General features: G+C 40.2%; 1 protein-coding gene and 1 long non-coding RNA gene across 4 annotated transcripts in view; one reads left to right on the top strand and one right to left on the bottom strand.

The window, feature by feature from the left end:
• Ptprg (protein tyrosine phosphatase receptor type G) overlaps nucleotides 1-17540 on the top strand; it is a 712009-nt gene that overhangs the window by 662093 nt on the left and 32376 nt on the right. For all 3 annotated transcript variants that reach the window (XM_046452932.2, XM_046452933.2, XM_046452931.2), the window contains one exon: nucleotides 10970-11061. In XM_046452932.2, coding sequence (XP_046308888.1) covers nucleotides 10970-11061 — 92 coding nt within the window. The remainder of the gene's footprint in view (nucleotides 1-10969; nucleotides 11062-17540) is intronic.
• Nucleotides 11112-17540, bottom strand: part of LOC124098195 (uncharacterized) — a 63126-nt gene continuing 56697 nt past the window's right edge. The window contains exon 4 of the long non-coding RNA XR_006853495.2: nucleotides 11112-16351. This is a non-coding gene — a long non-coding RNA (uncharacterized LOC124098195). The remainder of the gene's footprint in view (nucleotides 16352-17540) is intronic.

Raw genomic sequence — 17540 nt, 5'->3', positions numbered from 1 at the left:
TTTGGAGATCTCACCCACCATTTTTTATGTGGTATCCTTTCCCGTTTGCCAGATTGGAACTTTCTGATGCTGAGTTTCATTATACATCTATTCAGATGTCTTATCCATCTTGACATTTATTACTGCTTTGTAGACAGAGGCCGTGCTTTTATTATGGTGCTACCCTCATCCTGCTTATCTGCCTCATCTCTATATACTTCCACCTAGGAATAGATTTAAAGTTTGCTGTCCCTTCCCTCTAGAATGAGAGCTCCGTAAGGGCAAGTGGATAGATTCTCAGTGCCAGAGTAACACTCTGCACACAGTTAGGCACTCGATTTGATGGATGCATGCATGAATGAATATCAGCCAAACTTCCTTCAAGTTCTCAAAGGTCAGGGTTGAGAAGCTCAGAGTTGAGAAGCTTTGTTTGTTTGCTGAGTATCAGTAGTTGTCATTAGGATTGGGAGCTTAACTGACCTTTTAAGTGTGTATAAATGTTCAATCCTTAAATAATGCTGAGATTGTCTGTGTTTTCCATCCATCCTGGTCAACTCTTCTCATCAAAACTTGTCACAGGGCAAGAAGAAGAACAGAAAAGTCTCATTCCTATCAGACCATTCTATGGCTGCTCAATGATTGCCATACAATTGGAGCCAGGTTTTGTGCTACCATGTGGTCCTGTCCATGAACCTTCATCTTTGGGTGGAAATGCCCTCTTACCTTGAGAGGAGGCAGACAGGAATCAGGCTTCATCACCATGGGATAAGCTGTTTTGTCCAATCCACCATATTTGCACAATAGTGTGCATATACTTATATGCATATACTCTTGCATCATCTAAAATTTTGACCACTGGGAAGTTTCTGGGAGCCTGGTTTGTTGGATAAATATTGCTGTTGAGTAGCTGTGCAATTAAAGTTTTGTTGTTGTTTTTTTTGTACCAGGGATTGAACCCAGGGGCGTTTAACTACGGGGTCATGTCCCATCCCTTTTTATTTTTTATTTTGAGACAAGATCTGGCTCACTAAGTTGCTGAGGCTGGCTTTCAACTCTCAATCCTCCTGCCTCATCCTCCAGAGCCACTGTGATTATAGGCATACGCCACCACACCTGGCTAAAATCCATTTTTAAAAGGATAAATAGTGAAATACTTCTTGAGTTGTTTTTTCAGGTTTTTTTTTTTTGTTTTGTTTAAAAAAAAACCACTGTGTTAGAAATCACATTACCTAGGGTCTCACTTAGGCTGTACCATGAATCTTGTGGTCCATGTGTGAACCCCTCGGAGCCTTAGTTTCCAGAATCTATGAAATGAACAGGGTGCCTGCCACCTGTGGCAACTGGAAAGGCCACATGAGATGATGTGTGGACAAGTGCTTGGAAAGCATGCACAGCGATAGAAGTGGGAACTCTCCAAACTTATGGACAGTGTTTTCATGGCTGCCGTGTTAAAATCCTCCCTGACTCGCAACTACACCCACAGGGCGTGGCCTGTCTCTAACTGCTTTTCCTTCTTTGGGGCTTTAATCTCCTGCTCACTAGAGTCCTCTGACAATGCCATAAATTCTGCCTGTCTTGCCGCATCTTTTGAGTAGATGTCCCAGGCCAGAAATTGCCTTTGAATGTTTTCCTGCTGTATTTGCCAGCTACTGGTTTAATTACCATGTTAATACTCGGCAACCCCACACATGTCTTTTTCTCCCCTTTCATTGTGAGTTTCTCCTAATTGATACTCACTGATAATATGTGTGAGTGTATGGAAAGAAAATTTCTTTGAATTTTAACTGGTGTTCAGTTGTGCTTCACTTGACATGGGAGGTGCACTCTTGAAGAAAGGTAACACATTTCTGAAAGTGAATTACTTTAAATGTTGTACAGCCTTGTGATGTCACAGGGCTCACCCAGTGACATCATGAAGCCCATCTTTCTGATTCCTTCAAGTTTTCCTAGAGGGCAGGGTCATTAATAGGGGCACACCTAGACTAATGAACTGCTGGCAGAGTTACCCAAGTATCCTTTTCTTAAAGAGCTTTCAAGTTCACCAAAATCTCTTTTTCTTAAGTAAAACCCCCACAGTCCTGTTCAATAGCTATATTCATGAAACATCGTAATTTATGAAGCACTTTTAGCAATCTCTCATCCTATTTATTTTCAGTTTCTTCTGCTTATAGCAGTGCAACTTTGTATAAGAAAATTCAGTGTAAGAAAACCACAGTGTTTAACAGGTTCATGAGTTATTTTCATTCTACTAAAGCCTTTACCACAGCTTTCTCTCATGGAGATCTTCATGGGGTTATTTAGAATGCTTTGCCTTAGTAGTCCATTGTTATGATTCTAAAAATAGTGAGAGATTTATAGAGCTTATATAGAATGCTTATTCTGCCCACAGAATCTCATTCAAATCTCTCCTTTTCACTACAGTCCTGAAGCAACAAGCACAGTAGATATCCCCATTTTACAGATGAGGACACTGAGGTTAGGAGACATTGTTTAGTTGGCCCAAGGTTACATCTCTAAATAGGGGAGCTAGCATTGGAATTCGTGGTGTGACTTCAAAGCACAGATACTTAGAAATGGCTCGGCACGCTTCTTGGTCAGAACTTGCCTCAAAACTTCAGAGCCCCTCATTTGGATATGGCCTCATTAAATCAAGGCATTTGACAATGCAGGTAATGTTCTTTTTAGTTTTTTCCTGAGTTCTTAAACCTTTTCTTATTCTTTAGCAGACACTGGCCATTCACTTCTCCATTATATTCTCTTTTATCCTCCTGAAGGGAGTTCCATAATTCTTCTGTTGAAGTTTCTTCCATATTAAAAAAAAAAAAACTCCCTCGCATATCTGCTCTCTAGTTATTTTTGTACTCTTCCTTTCCGAGAAAAAGACTCCCAGCCCAGCAATTGCACTTCCATTCCTTTTGCAAACACAGGTCTGTATGATTTAAATGACTCAGGGAGCAATTCACAGACATGTTAAATATTGAAGAAATTTAGACATTAAATCAGCAACTTTTGGATGATTCTGCTGTGGTTAAAATTCATAAATACACAGCTCAGGATTTAAATCTCAAACCACAAGTGGAATCAGTAAGTCACACTGTTAGAAGTATTGTAAAATAGGCAAACGATTAAGGAAAGCTTTGCAAACTTTTGATATGCATCCCTTGAAGAGAGCAGTTTATAGTCATTTTTGAAGAACTTTGAGTTATTAGTTTTACTAATTCTAAATGAAAGGTAATTTAGGACCCTCGGCATGTTCTTTTGGTTTAATAGAGCAAAGACAGTCTTAAAAATGGAGATATTTTACAAATAGCCAAAAAATATATGAAGATGTTCAACATCCTTAACAATCAGGAAAATGCAAATGAAAACTACAGTTTTTCTTTTTCCTGTTAAGATGACAGTCATCAAGAATACAAATAATAATAATTGCTGGTGAGGATGTAGGGAGAAGATACACTCATACATTGTTGGTGGGACTGCAGATTGGTACAACGACTTTGGAAAGCAGTGTGGAGATTCCTCAAAAGACTAAGAATGTCCAGGAGCAGTGGTGCACACCTGTAATCCCAGAGGCTTGGGAGGGTGAGACGGAAGGATCATTAGTTCAAAGCCAGCTTCAGCAATGGCAAGGTGCTAAGCAACTCAGTTAGACCCTGTCTCTAAATAAAATACAAAAATGGTCTTGGGATGTGGCTCAGTGGTCAAGTGCCCCTGAGTTCAATCCCCAATACAGAAAGAAAAAAAAAGACTGGGAATGGAACCACCACATGACCAAGATATACCAATCTGCAGTATTTATCCAAAAGAACTAAAAGCAACAGGCTATAATGATACATGCATAACCATTTTTACAAGAGCCAAGTTATGGGACCAGCCTAGGTGTCCATTAATCGATGACCAGATAAAGAACATGTGAGAATACTTACACAGTGGAGTTTTACCCAGCCATAAAGAAGAATGAAATTATGTCATTTGCTAGTAAATGAATGGAACATCATGGTAAATGAAATGATCCAGATTCAGAAAATAAAGTTCAGATGTTTTCTCTTATATGCAGAAGCTGGAGAGAAATAAAGAATCTTTTCTAAAAGAAGGATTTCATAATAAGAAATCAGTGGAGTAAAGGAAGGAGAATAAGGGAGAGGGAGGAGGGGTGGGAAAGGGGAGGAGCAGCAGAATAGAATTAACCAAACCATTCATGTCCATGTATGAACATATCACAATGAATTCCTCTTATGTATAACTAAAATGCACTGATTCAAAATAAATCAATGAAGAATACCCCACTATTCTCAAAATAAATATTGCAAGCTTGGAAAGCTACCTCTGAAGAGGCAGGATCTTCCTAAAAGAAAGAAAGGAGGTATTTTTTTTGCTGACCTCACTACCCTCGGGTAAAATGTGGAAAATGATGAGCATTGTAGCAAAACTTAGACACAGTAGAAAGAATGTTTATCCAGGGTAGAAGTCTTTTGAGGTTAGTCTCCAGTCACCATGAAATCCACATTATCTTTCATATTGGGAAGATTTTGAATTATAGTGCCTGTTCTTAGGATGTATGGGAAAAGTGGGAGTGGAGGACAAATTCAAGTGTGTCTTATGCAAGAGAATGAAATACGTTTTGACCCCTAATATTTTTCACAAATGGTTTTTGAAAGTCAAACATCCTGTGGTTACTTGTTTCCCATTGTTAAAACACTGTGAGGATGAAGCATAATTGAACGAGATAACCCAGCTGTTGGTCATCTCTGATGCTTTCCATCTTCTAAGATACTGAAGTCACAAATTTCTATCTTAAAGAACTGTACTATCTTTAAATTGACAAGTAATTTTTAAAAATCTGGTGATCTGGGAATATTCTTTTGAAACAACAAACTTGAATAATATTCTTCCTACAGTTATTCCTAAAGCATTCCCTATACCTATCAACTATAAACTGTATACATTATTCTTTTAGACTTTAATTACATATTAAAATTTTAAGATTAGGGCTTATACTCTATAACAGATTAATTTCATGAGCTATCAAAAGTTTTCTAAATGTTCTTACATATGCTTTTCTGTGGAAATTAGAAAATCTAACTTTCTAATAAGAACATTACAAAACAAAATGTTGCTACCCAGTGGCTTAGAAATCCAGAAATGATTTGTGCCTTTCCAGCAGTTAAAATACATCTTAATAATTTGAAGGTCACTGGCTTCAGCAGGGTGCCAGCATAGAAAGGGGCTTTAAACCTGCACTTTAAAACCCTTGGGATTAAACCAACCTTGTTGGCATATTTTATTTATACAGAGATTATCTTCAAAGGAGATTCATTGGTCTTTTGAATATAATGAAGCCCTTTCTTATGGACTTCATTGTGCCATAAATGAAAAAGAGATTTCTTTTTATGTCAGGAAATAAAATGTCCCAATCTCCACAACATTCCTTGTATCCGAAGAGTCTGATTTAGACAAAAATCTATTTGTTGTGCCCTAGCTCAGGAATGAAAATCTTGGTAATATTCCTTTATTTCCTGTTTGCTTTATCTTCCTAAGTTGACACAGAGGCATTACTGAGCAGAGGCCTGCACTTGGGCAGACAAGAGGGGAAATCCCAACTTCTAGAAACTAAGGTCTACCTACCGAGGGAGTGGTTAACAATACCTGATGGTAGCCCGGGTATGGGGACAGAGGAAACCGGAGCAGCACTTCTCTGAGGCAAGCACCCTACTGTGCTAGGGCCTCCCATGTGACCCCAGGTGAACTGGACTGTGGGATAGGGTTGAAGATCTGCTGAGGGTTACATGAACTTTACAGGCATTGTTTGCAAAGCAGGGGACTTAAGGACCTCTGAAATCTTTACGGTATTTATGTGTATACCCACATACTTCCTAAGCAAGCAGGTAGGGATCTTTGCTTGAGTAGACCTTAAGCCAAAGATAGCAAGGTAACTATTTGTAACTAGGTAACTAACTACCTGTCATCATGAAGTGACCAGTCTACCAGTGTGAATTTTCCAGGTTATGAAGCTTAACTTTAAAGCATGTCATTTCAACCTTCTGTTTTTCCCCTAGCAGGAAGTTCCTTTGAAATGTAGGTAGGGTAGGAAGGTAATGTAGTATGGAAGGACCCAGGGTCTGGAGTCAGCCTGACCCTATTGGTGGACAGTGGCAGTGGGCCTTGGGCAGGCTCCCATGGTCTCTGTCAGTTTCCTCATCTGTGGAGTAATCACAATCCCAAGTCATTGAGTTCAACTGTCAATGCAAGTGGCACCTGGCAAGGAATCACAGCTGTTAAATATTCACTAAATACCAAGCACTCTTACAAGCACTTTTTTACTTTGCATAACACCATACAAATCAGGTATTGTTGCTGTTCCCATTTCACATCTAAGGGAAGGGAATCCCTGAGAGGCAGAGTCACCACCAGGTACTTTGGCCTTTCTGCTCACACCATTGCCTCTGGCTGCCTAATTCCAGGAAGTATTCCATCAGTGGGGGCTGAGAAGAGTAACAGATACACAAATTCTTCTGAGGTCCTGGTTAATGGCCCTTCCTTTTGCTGGGCAGTGCACTGAGGGTGGGCCCGCATAGCTCCTCCCTGTGGTGTACATGCAGGATCAGCCTCCGCTGCCTATTTTTCCTTTCTAATAGCAAACCAAAGATTACATAAAACAAAGTGTTTCTCTTTATTTCTCCTCTTCTCCTTAAGATGAAGAGAAAGCAAATTTAACACATAGGAGTACATTAGAAGCATGAAGTGTTGGTGATCTGCCTCTTGCAATTCTGAAGATGCAAGTACAGGAGAAAGGCACACATGGATTACAGAAACAGCTTTGCCTTCTGTTTGTTAGCTTAGTTCTTTATTACCTGCAGTTGTGTGTGAGGTCAACACTGTCTCAGCTCTGGTGCTTTCCTTTCTGAAGAAGTTACTGTCTTCAGCTCACCCTCTAATGCTCTGCTTTTAGTACTCTTCTGGTTTGAATATGAAGTGTGCCCCCAAATCTCCTGTGATGATGCAGGAATGTTCAGAGGTGAAATGATCAGACCGTGAGAACTGTAATCCAATCAGCCCATCATATATATATATATAATCCAATCAGTCCATCGTATTTTAATAGGACTAGGTGGTATGGTAACCATGGGCAGGTGGGCATGGCTAGATGAGGTTGGTTGCTGGGGACATGCCCTGGAAGGAGGCATCTTCGGCTCCTTCCCTCTCTCTGCTTTCTGACTGTCCATGAATGGAGCAGTGCTCCTCTACCACAACCTTCCACCATGGTGATCTGCCTCACCTTGGGCCCAGAGCAATGGAGTTGGCCACCCATGGACTAACTCTAGAATAGTGAGGAAAAAAAAAACTTACATATTTTGTTCACAGTGATGGAAAGCTAACAGAGACTTATACAGGAATTTTTGTTGTGGATTGACTCAAATTAAAGGCATTTACCTACAAGCTTAAGTCTACCCATAAAAAGCTAAAATCTTGGAAGTAAGCATAAATAATTCTGTTTAATAGCAGTAAGCTCACTCCTCGGATACCAATTGTCATTTGAGTATTTCAAGTATTTTATAATAGGGTGATTTAGTAGTAACAAGTAGTAGTCCTGCTTTTCCCTAACTTAACCCTCAGATATCTGAAACTTCTATAAATAAAAACATTGGCACAAAATTATAAAGTAATATTTTGAGCACAGTAACCAAGATATCCTGTTCAATGTCTTGGTCTTCCTCCAAACTGTGGTACTTTGAGACAAGGATCAGCAAGCAGTATGTTATGGTGCATAGGGCTGCAGGCTGAGTTTGGTAGACTTGGCTTCAGATCCTAGCTCTGCCATCTAAATGTGTCACTTGGGACAAGTTTCTTCCAGTTTTCTTTTACAGACTGTGAGGATACCTGTGTTTGCATCACCTGGCTCTTGAACACCTGAATGTATAAAAAGCCTTTCCACGGTCTCTGGAAACCAGTAAGGGCTGAATTAGTGGGAGCGCTCTTTCCTTACCCTGGGCTTTGTTATGCTATACATACCCAGCTCCTGTCAAGACTGGAGTTACTAACAACATGTTTGCTTTGAGTCCAGCCTCTGTTTTCTGTATGCTTCGACCACCACATCACTGACCTTTATTCTTCCCCAAGTCATCAAACCCATCTTCCTCCTGGCACTCAGCGTTCACCACGTCTTTGCACACTATGCGTGCCCTGACGTTCTTGTGTTCATCTCTGCTCCGACACACATGCAACCCCCTGAGCAGAGACCATCTCCCTAATATCTGGCGGAGTTCTGAGAGCTCAGTCAATGCTGTGTCCAGTCGTTTTCCATCCACTGTGGCCAGACCACAGCCATTTTCTGTCTTAATTGGAGCACTCTTTCCCTTTGGATCTGCAACTTCTTTCTTCTGCCATACTTCAGCCTTCGGTTATTTTGGACCTGTTTTCTCACTGCATGGTGGGTTTGAAAACTGTGCCTGTCTCTTTGCATATTAATACACATAATGTGCATCAAAAGTACATGGTCACTAATTAGCACTGCTGCTGGTTCCACAACTTTGAATGAAACTCAGACATTTGTCTATAAAGAACACTTTCTGCATGGACATTTTCTTATAGCACCCAGGATCTTTCCAGATAAGAACTACACAGATCAGGCCTATGATGCTGTCCTAAACTGCTGACCCTTTTGCTAGTCATATTAACTTGGTAATCTCCTGCCTCACAAACTTAATAGAAAAATTATGAGAGGAAAATAATTGGTACTTGTAATTGGTCATAGCCTTATATTCACCATAACATGGAGGAAAACAAATTATAACTCTGTTACTTGAGAAAAATGATGTAATATCTGGGTAGCTGAGGGAGGTCAGTACAAAAGCATTTGTATGTGCATCTGTCTGTCTAGTAGTTATATGACATTATTGGCAGTGCCTAGAAACCCCAGGGGTGTGGCTAGACTTCCTTGGATAAAGACACAAATTGGAAAAAATAGTCATAGTTCCACAATTACCATAGTGAGCTCTGCTGGATTTTACTGCTTCTAGCTATGGGGAGTAGCGGGCAGATTCATTTCTGGGCATGTGTAACATGAGCTTGAATGTTACTGTTGAGCACTTTGCAGGGGCAAAAAAAAAAAGGTTAACCAGAAAGACTGTCTGTCAAAGATTTGAAGTGGGCTGTGACTTTTCATTGCCATTGATTTTATCCTAGAATCCTGTAATATTTAAAATCTTTTATGGGGAAAAATGGACATTTTCCTGTTTTAAACTATAGCTCATGTCCTTAATCATGGCTTACAGCTTCATTGGGAATCAAAAATTCCAAAGTAACATTATGAAATAAATATTGCCCTCTCTATGTTGCACTATTAATTATACCCATTGTATCACATTTCTAAATAGGGAGAGAAGTGATATGGTTTATAAACTTGGGTGTTTGGGGGATTGGGCTGTGTCTTCAGCCGTTTTGCCTCCTGTCCAAAGATGAATTAGTCCTTGTGCAAATCCCTGAGAGACTCCCTAACTCTATGCATATTAACCCTTTCCTCAACTTGATCATTATTGTGGAATCCACTTACTTCTAAACATCTCTAAGTGAAGTGATCAGATAAATTTGGAAATTTTTTTTTCTTGAACTGTGCGATCTGCTAAATATTCTAGGGAAACATTTTGGCTGTGCTTAGTCTGTTAATGCTGGTTACATCATGGGAGCTATAGATTTCTTGGGAGTACAAAATGATTGCATATTCATGAACATCTTCAATCCTGAAATATTTGTAAATAACTTGGCAATTTTTTTTCATAAAGTTGCCTATTAAAATGATCAGGACTTTGTATCGGAAAGAAGTTGTGCTTACAAAGGAATGCCTCTTTGATAAATAACGTATTTCTAGGCTAAGCAACTTGGACTATGGACATATAAATCACCTTTCTTAAACAAAGTATAAGAGATGCTATTTCCGCCTAAGGATGATTCAAGTTTGAAAATGTCAATAGATGCAAAAAGCCACCCTAGAGCTTTGCTCTCTCAAAAGAAAGTAGAGAAGGAATGACATAGTCAATGTTAACTGTCACCAGATGAAGAGAAATCAGATTGTCAGGCCTGGATCTATAAAATTCTTGCCAAAGTAGGACTTCATTTACACATACAGATCTTCATACCCTTTGCTAAGAAAAGCATCTGTGGCAGTTTAGATGTTTGTGCGTTTGCCAAAGATCTTTCACTCTGAATAAAGTAAATGTCATGTCTGTTGTTTATCTCAAATTCAGCGGAGTATTTTTAAAAGGAAATATTTGCGGGGGAGGGTCGAGGGAGAAGGGAGGCGGAGGCGGGAGCTCCAATGAGGTGGGTGTGGCTGTTGTTTAGGAGGACCAGAGGGGGTCTCCGGAAATAAGCCTAAGACATACTTGGGGCTCCTGAACTGAAAATGTCCTTTTGAAGTGACAACACTACAGCAAGTTGGAATGTGGAGTCTTCCTGAATCTATACCTAGTCTGTCAACACCCCCCCAAATCCAGTTAATTTAGTCAAACTGATTATTTGGCATCATGGAGACACAGCTGTCTTGAACTAAAATCCTGAACACGTGGAGATGGCATTGTACCCAGAGCCAGCCAGTACAAGGGGATCTGTGTATAAAGGCTCACGTAAACGTCAAAGATTGGAAATAGAAGTTAATTGCTCCAAATTTAAGCTAGAACCCTGGTGAACAATTAAAAAAAAAAATTCTTGTGGTAAAATTTCTTGGCAAACGGGTACCATTGGTAAATTAAGATTCAGTTAAGAGTATGATGTCATATAACTTTGTAAATTGCCTTTAATATAAAAAGTAAAGGGAATTATCTACTTTTTTAAAAACTCCTATTTACCTGGTTTATTGGTACTCAAGTTCCTAATGGGAAATATTTCAGATAATGCAGTATCACTCTTTGCAAAAGTCGAGTATTTGTCTTAAATGAGTATGGTTTGCTCCATGGAAGTATTCTGTGTGACCCTGAATTTCGCTGTCTTCCCCCAGATGATATGGAAGCCATTCCTGTCAAACAGTTTGTCAAACACATCGGGGAGCTCTATTCTAATAACCAGCACGGGTTCTCTGAGGATTTTGAGGTATGTTTCAAAACTGGAAATTTCTAGAAAATTAACTCTTACTTCAGAGATTATTGTCAACCTGAGTTTATTTTCGGCATAACAAAACAACTGACAATTGGAGATTATTTTTTTCATATGTGATTTTTACAGCCATTCTCTTCCCAGAAAAATCATGTGAAAGGGAATTGGTTGCACTGGTCCTGAACATGTGCTTTTGTGAAAGAACAGACTTAGTGGTTGAAAAGAGGCAGATAGTGGTGGTTGATTTTGGGGGTTCTTTCTTCACCTTCCTTCTAGTGGAGAAGTCATAGTTAAGCGCCCCAATTCCCTGTCATGTCTGCGCTGCACGTGGTGTAGCGGAGACAGCAGGTTGGCGTGAGGAACTGGGTGCTGGCTGCACCAGTAGTGAGCTTCACAGCCCGTGGGCCAATCACTTCATCTCTGATCCCTAGTTTCCTCATTGAAAAAAAAAAAAATGCTGCTAATGTTGCCCACATCCTAAAGTTGTTACGAAACACACACGATAAGCATCTTTGAAAGTGCTGGGTTAATTATTAAGAAGCAAGCAAATCATTGATGGTGGTTGTTTGCATGATTATTAATCCTTGGAGACAAGACGTGGTTAACACAGCCTTCTGATTTTAAGAACTGGTGTATAGGAAACAAGGTAGAGCGCGGCACGCGCTATCCTGCCAACTCTGGGTTCTGTGCCAGTTCAGCAGTGACAGGGTGTCAATGAGGAGCTATTAAACAGACTGCCCTTTTCTTCACTGAGGCGCTTAACTAAGGCACATCTCTGGCAGCAAGAGTTGTGCCGAGGAGGCCAAGTTTTCATGGCAGCTCAGCTGTCTTCTAGCTTTGTGGGTAAGTCAGTTCCTTTCTCGTTCTCATTTCTACTTTAAAATGGAAATGATGGTGATGATGCTAACCTGCCCACCTCTTTTTCTGCACAATTGGTTCTGGGGCTCAAGTGAGGGGATGGGAGGTAAGTGCTTGGGGAATCATCCGGGAGCCACACAGCTGGGAGGAGTAATCATCCTACAGGAACAATGAGAAATAGGACAAAAATCCCGTCTCTATGCAAATGTGGAATCCCCAAAGGCTATCAGAAAGGCAATTATATTGACAACTCATTTTAAATTAAGTCTTTCTCTTAGTTTTTGTGTCATCTCTTTGAGCAGAACAGGGGCAAAGGTGGTAGAAAGGACTCTCGCGATTTATTCTGCAAAGTCATATGTTTCCTGGAACAAACAAAAGCATGTCAGGTACTTAATGCTCCTATTAGATGCCGACCCAAAAAGGTGCCTATTCAACTACAGTGAACATGGTTTAAGTCAAACATTTTGTATTCATGAGGACAGCAAATGTGTGTGGTGTTAAAGTGATTTAGTTCAATTGACTGTTGGCTGGATGACTGAGCAAGAATATTGAGGCATTTAACAATGTTGATGGTATTCAGGACAAACATTTATCCTCTAGAGAGCAGAACTTGATCAGGATGATCAAATGCAACTCTGGTTTCTCAATTATTTATGATTTGAGACCCCAGTGCTATTCATCACAGCTGGTTTTGACACCATTTAATTATTCAAAATAATCAGCTATACCTCTGTGTACTTAGTCTGACTTAAAATGGGCTTGGCTGCATCCAAATCATGACGGTTAACAAATTCTGGGCATCTGTGCCCTTAAAAATAAATAAATAAATACAGTGACTGAGAAATTTAGCCCCCCTCCCCTGAACTTTATAGTTTAAATATTGTTTGCTGATATTTATAGGAGTGGAACAGGGAATGCAGGCAGGAAGGACATATCTTTCTACTGTTGGCACCTCACAATCTTTCCTGGCTTGAAAGATTGAAAATTGAAGCTATTCAGATTAGGAAGAATATTCTCTTTTCTAAAGAGAACAGTAAGGGGGAACGTAAAGGGCAGAGTAAGTACAAAATCTTGCCTTGCAAAATTTGAAAGATTTTAAAAGCATTTATTCCTTTTTGGCAATGAGCTACATTTAAAAAAAAACTAAGGCTGTTTCATAAACAGTTAATAATAGGCTATATAAAGAAAGGTAGAAAAAAGATTGTAGTGATTAAAAAGTAAAGGGTTTATTTTTAATTATTTTGGTGATAGTAGTACTCTCACCTTTGGATTTCTAGATCCATATAAGGAATATTGATGGCTAGCATTCACTTAGCACTGAGAATCTATTATTTTACTCCTTCAGAAATACCCTCTGAGGTAGGGCTTACTGACCTCACCTCTCAAATGAGGAAACTTTGCCCATGAGATAACTAAGGCATTGGGTGTCTGTTTTTGGAATGGCAGCAGCAGGGTTTAAGACTAAGGCTGTCTTGGTTCAAAACTACCTGGTTAATTCTGAGCCCATCCACATTCTCATTAAAGTCACACTCATTATATAATGAGCCAAAGTGAGAAGCAGAACTAGCCAAGATGGCAAGTGACACTCTGAAACTGGCCATGAAGCTAGGACTTGGCAAAAAATAAAAAGAGCCCTCTCTTAAGAATACTATTTGGTCCTGGTGATCTAGAGCCTGTACAGCTAGCTCAGATTTTGATTTTCAAGACAGGAACAGTGGCACACACCTGTAATCCTAGCAGCTCAGGAGTCTGAGGCAGGAAGATTCCAAGTTCCAGGACAGCCTGGGCAACTTGGCAAGACCCTGGCTCCAAAAAGGCCGAGGATGGAGCTCAATCGTAGAGGACTTGCCTGAAACTGGGGAAGGTCCCAAGTTTGAGCCCTAGTGTCCCACAAAAAATCAGATGTTATTAACAAAACTCTCACCCAACATCTGAATAGAGGCCTAGAATTAGTCATTGTTCCAGTCATAGAGTAAAAGAGAATACCACTTAGTCAACAAAACAACTCATCTAGTAGTTACTAAGGACTCACCAGAGACCACTCTCTGGACATAAGGTACAATGGTGGATTAAGTCTTCACCATAGTGGCCAAGGTTGTAGCTCTATGGCAAAGCTCTGTGCACCAACAGAATTATTAGGCAAGGTTTGGAAGAATCAGAAGTTTAAAGACCGGGGACAGAGATGAAGCCAGAGGTCCCAAGCTACTTGACAGGATCCTCTGGGGGATGGCCCCTGTTACATTAACCAGCTGAGCTAAATCTGGGCTGGCTGATCTTCTTAAATCAAGAGAGCATGAGGACCTTTTTGGTAATAAGCTACATTAAGAAACAGCCTTAGTTTTTTTTTTTTTTTTAAACAGTTAATAATAGGCTATATAAAGAAAGGCAGAAAAGGAGAAGAAAAAAATGTAAAGTCCTTGCCCCGAGTAGTTTGGTCTGATGGGGAGACCAGAGTGTTTACACAACTAGAGTAAAACAGGACAAAGCAAAAAACTCAGTGCTAAAATGCAGGTCTGGAGTTCTGAGGGACTGAGAGGAGAAAGGCACCTAGGAATTCTGATTAGTTATTTCAGTGAACATTCTTTCTGCCCCATGTGGTTTAAAAATCTTGGAAGTAAAAAAATTTTGGTGAATAGCTGTCATATTTTCAGAGCTCTGCTACTTCGGTGAGAATAAGAAAAACAACTTCACTGAGAATATTGAGTCTTTGTCTAGAGGTGATGCTGAAAGCTAGCATTTTGTCCTTGTCAGATAAATTTTGGACACTGTGAAAAGCTGGTGACATTGTACCTCTAGAAGATTTTGCAGTCAGTGGCAATAACATCAATCCTTATCTCAGGGTAATATTTCATGATTCCAGTGCCCGAGTTCTCTTCACCCTCACTGTCCTTCCTTTTCATGAAATGGCTTCCAAGGGTGGTTTTAAGGGATGAGCAGCCACTTTCCTGGCCCCCACCATCATAATGCACGACATCTCCAAAAATGCAGTGGCAGCACTCTCCTTCAAAAGGAGGGAGCTCCAAAGCTCTGTGCACCAACAAAATTATTAGGCAAGGTTTGGAAGAATCAGAAGTTTAAAGACTAGGTATAGGGATGAAGCCAGAGGTCCCAAGCTCCTTGACAGGATCCTCTGGGGGATGGCCCCTGTTACATTAACCAGCTGAGCTAAATCTGGGCTGGCTGATCTTCTTAAATCAAGAGAACAAAGCTGTGTCCACCTGAGCCCATGCTCTGAGGGAGTAGTGGCCACAGTCACTTTGTGTCACGAAAGGACACTTCCAGGGTTGCCGATAACATATGACAGAGGTGTAATGCTGCCTAAAGACTGCTGCCTGCAAGAGGGCAGAAATTGACTCTGTGATGCTTTTGTGTCGGAATGCCAGTTTAGACTTGGATATCAAAAACATTTTAGACCCTTTTTATGAAGAAAAAAACATAACTGTTTAAGAGGAGGCACTCTGCGAAGAAAGTGAGCTAGCTAAATTTCAAAACCTGCACATGGAAAAAAAAAAAATTATTCTATGTCCTAGGCCAGCTACATTGTGCTCCATGGAGATGGAGGGGAAAGGCAGTCATTTTAGGTAAAGACACAGATTTGGATAGGGGAAGAGAAGAGGCATTCTTAGCAAGGTAAATGGCAGGGAAGCCAAGAGCAGGGAACCATCATCTTCCAGAGGGCATGGGAAGGCAGTTTGTGGAAGATGCGTGGGACCTCAAAAGGCTGGTGAAGAAATTGGAGGTTTCTGAGCAAGTCAACACAATGGAAGGTGGCCAGGCTGGCAGCACTTCGTGACCTGAGTGGAAGAGGACAAAGGTGGGAAGATGCGGCATATGTGGTACCTGTCAAGCACTGAGCCACAATCATGACCTGAGACAAGCAGTCCTCTGTAGATCAGGTCCTGTCCGACGGCCGTGAGCCTCAATGGTCATATGCTCCGTCCAATACGGGGTCATCAGGTCCACGTATTTTCTTCCAGGCTTGTCTTGGTGAAAGATTTCAGATGTGTTTTTGTTCAGCTTTATTATTATTATTATTTTTAATGGAAGCACAGAAGGCAAAACAGCAGGTCTTGAAGTATGCTGTAGCCAGCATCTCCCGTTGACAACTCCAGGCAAGAAGTAATCTAGCTTCTCAATTAAATGAACTATTTTTGTTGTGTTAGACCTCCTTTTCCCCACTGGCCCTCTCCTCTGGTTGTACGACTGTTCACATTAAGACTTGATTCTTACATAGAGAAAATGCAAACAAGTTTAAAATATCAGTGCTAATAAATAGGTTACTTTACTATATACACTCCATTGGCCAGTGTCATTTTAAAGGGTTTTAATACCTATTATAATCACATTAACTCTGAAATGCCAGTTTTGATGGAGAAAAGCCACTCCAGGATCAGATGATATTATCTGCATCTAAATGAGCCACACAGTCCTGCAAGGAATTACAAATGACATTATTACCCACAAGATAAAATCAGAAGGCCTTCGGCAAACCCCGTGAATTCTAATAAAATCAGATTTAACATTATTTATGACTATGCTTTTTTTCTGTCATTCACATAATTGGAAAAGTGAATTAGAGGCAACAGATTAGACCGAGGGTTTTGGATAATAAAAGAGTTTGGCCATACTGAATGACTGTTTTAAACCGTGCAGACAGCTGCTCCCAGGCTGTCCTGGTCAATTGTAGTACATTGTAATAGAGGCCCAACCTCAGTGTGTAGTTCGGGCTGTCAGATCCACACAACAGGGAAAGAAAATCAATAACAAAAAAGAATGAGACTAAAGGACTAAAAGCAAAAATCTCTCAGAACAAAATCTCTAAACAGTTCAACCCGTAGAGGTTCAAGCCAGAGGTATGACTTTCCAAACCCAAGGATGTCAGTTTGTTTCTGGGATTTGTAGGTAGAGGAATTAATACCATCCAGAATACAAATCCACTTGCAAAAGCTTCCTTCCTTTGAGACAATTCTAAAGGGTGTTTACAGTAGTTCCAAAAGGGAGGTCCCACTATTTCAAGTACAGTTAACATTGCTTATGTTCTTGTAGATGTTAACCAATCCAGACTCATGACTTTTTGCCCGTGCTTTGAAAAGAAATGAGCCAAAGGCAGCCTTCAGGCCCTTTAAACTAGTGTTTGCAAAACCATTAGTTATGAACTCTTGTAGAATAGAAAGCAGCAGAGCTTATCATATTTAGTAAGGATAATAAACAGTAAACACATCAAATCAAAAACACTCCCCAAAGAGGCGGGTTGAATTAATGCTTGTGGGTCTTTTTTTTTTTTTTTTTTTTTTTTAATGGGCAGCTGGGAAATTCCACAAATATGAAAAATTCAGTGTATAATTTCCAAGAATCAGCGAGTCCATAAATATAGTTCCTTTGAAGAGATAGTAACCCTTTGTTGTTATACTTGACATTCTTTGACTACAGTGAGCCCCTCCTTAAGGGAGAAGGGGGACTCCTTTCTGGGAAGTACTTTGTGAATATAAAAGACAACCAGTTCCTTGTTTTCATTATGCTTAATGTAAATGCTGTGGAAAACATCCGTAATTGCTATGCAACTCCTTTGTGAAAAAAAGTCGGCACACTCCTAAACTCTGTTACATCTGCTACGTGTA

This window comes from Marmota monax, unplaced genomic scaffold (genome assembly GCF_021218885.2).
Source record: "Marmota monax isolate L192 unplaced genomic scaffold, Marmota_monax_Labrador192_F-V1.1 WCK01_AAM20220418_F8-fsc00042, whole genome shotgun sequence".
In the NCBI taxonomy this organism is placed as follows: Eukaryota; Metazoa; Chordata; class Mammalia; order Rodentia; family Sciuridae; genus Marmota; species Marmota monax.
The sequence above is the reverse complement of the archived record's forward strand: the minus strand, read 5'-3'. Positions and strand labels throughout refer to the sequence as shown.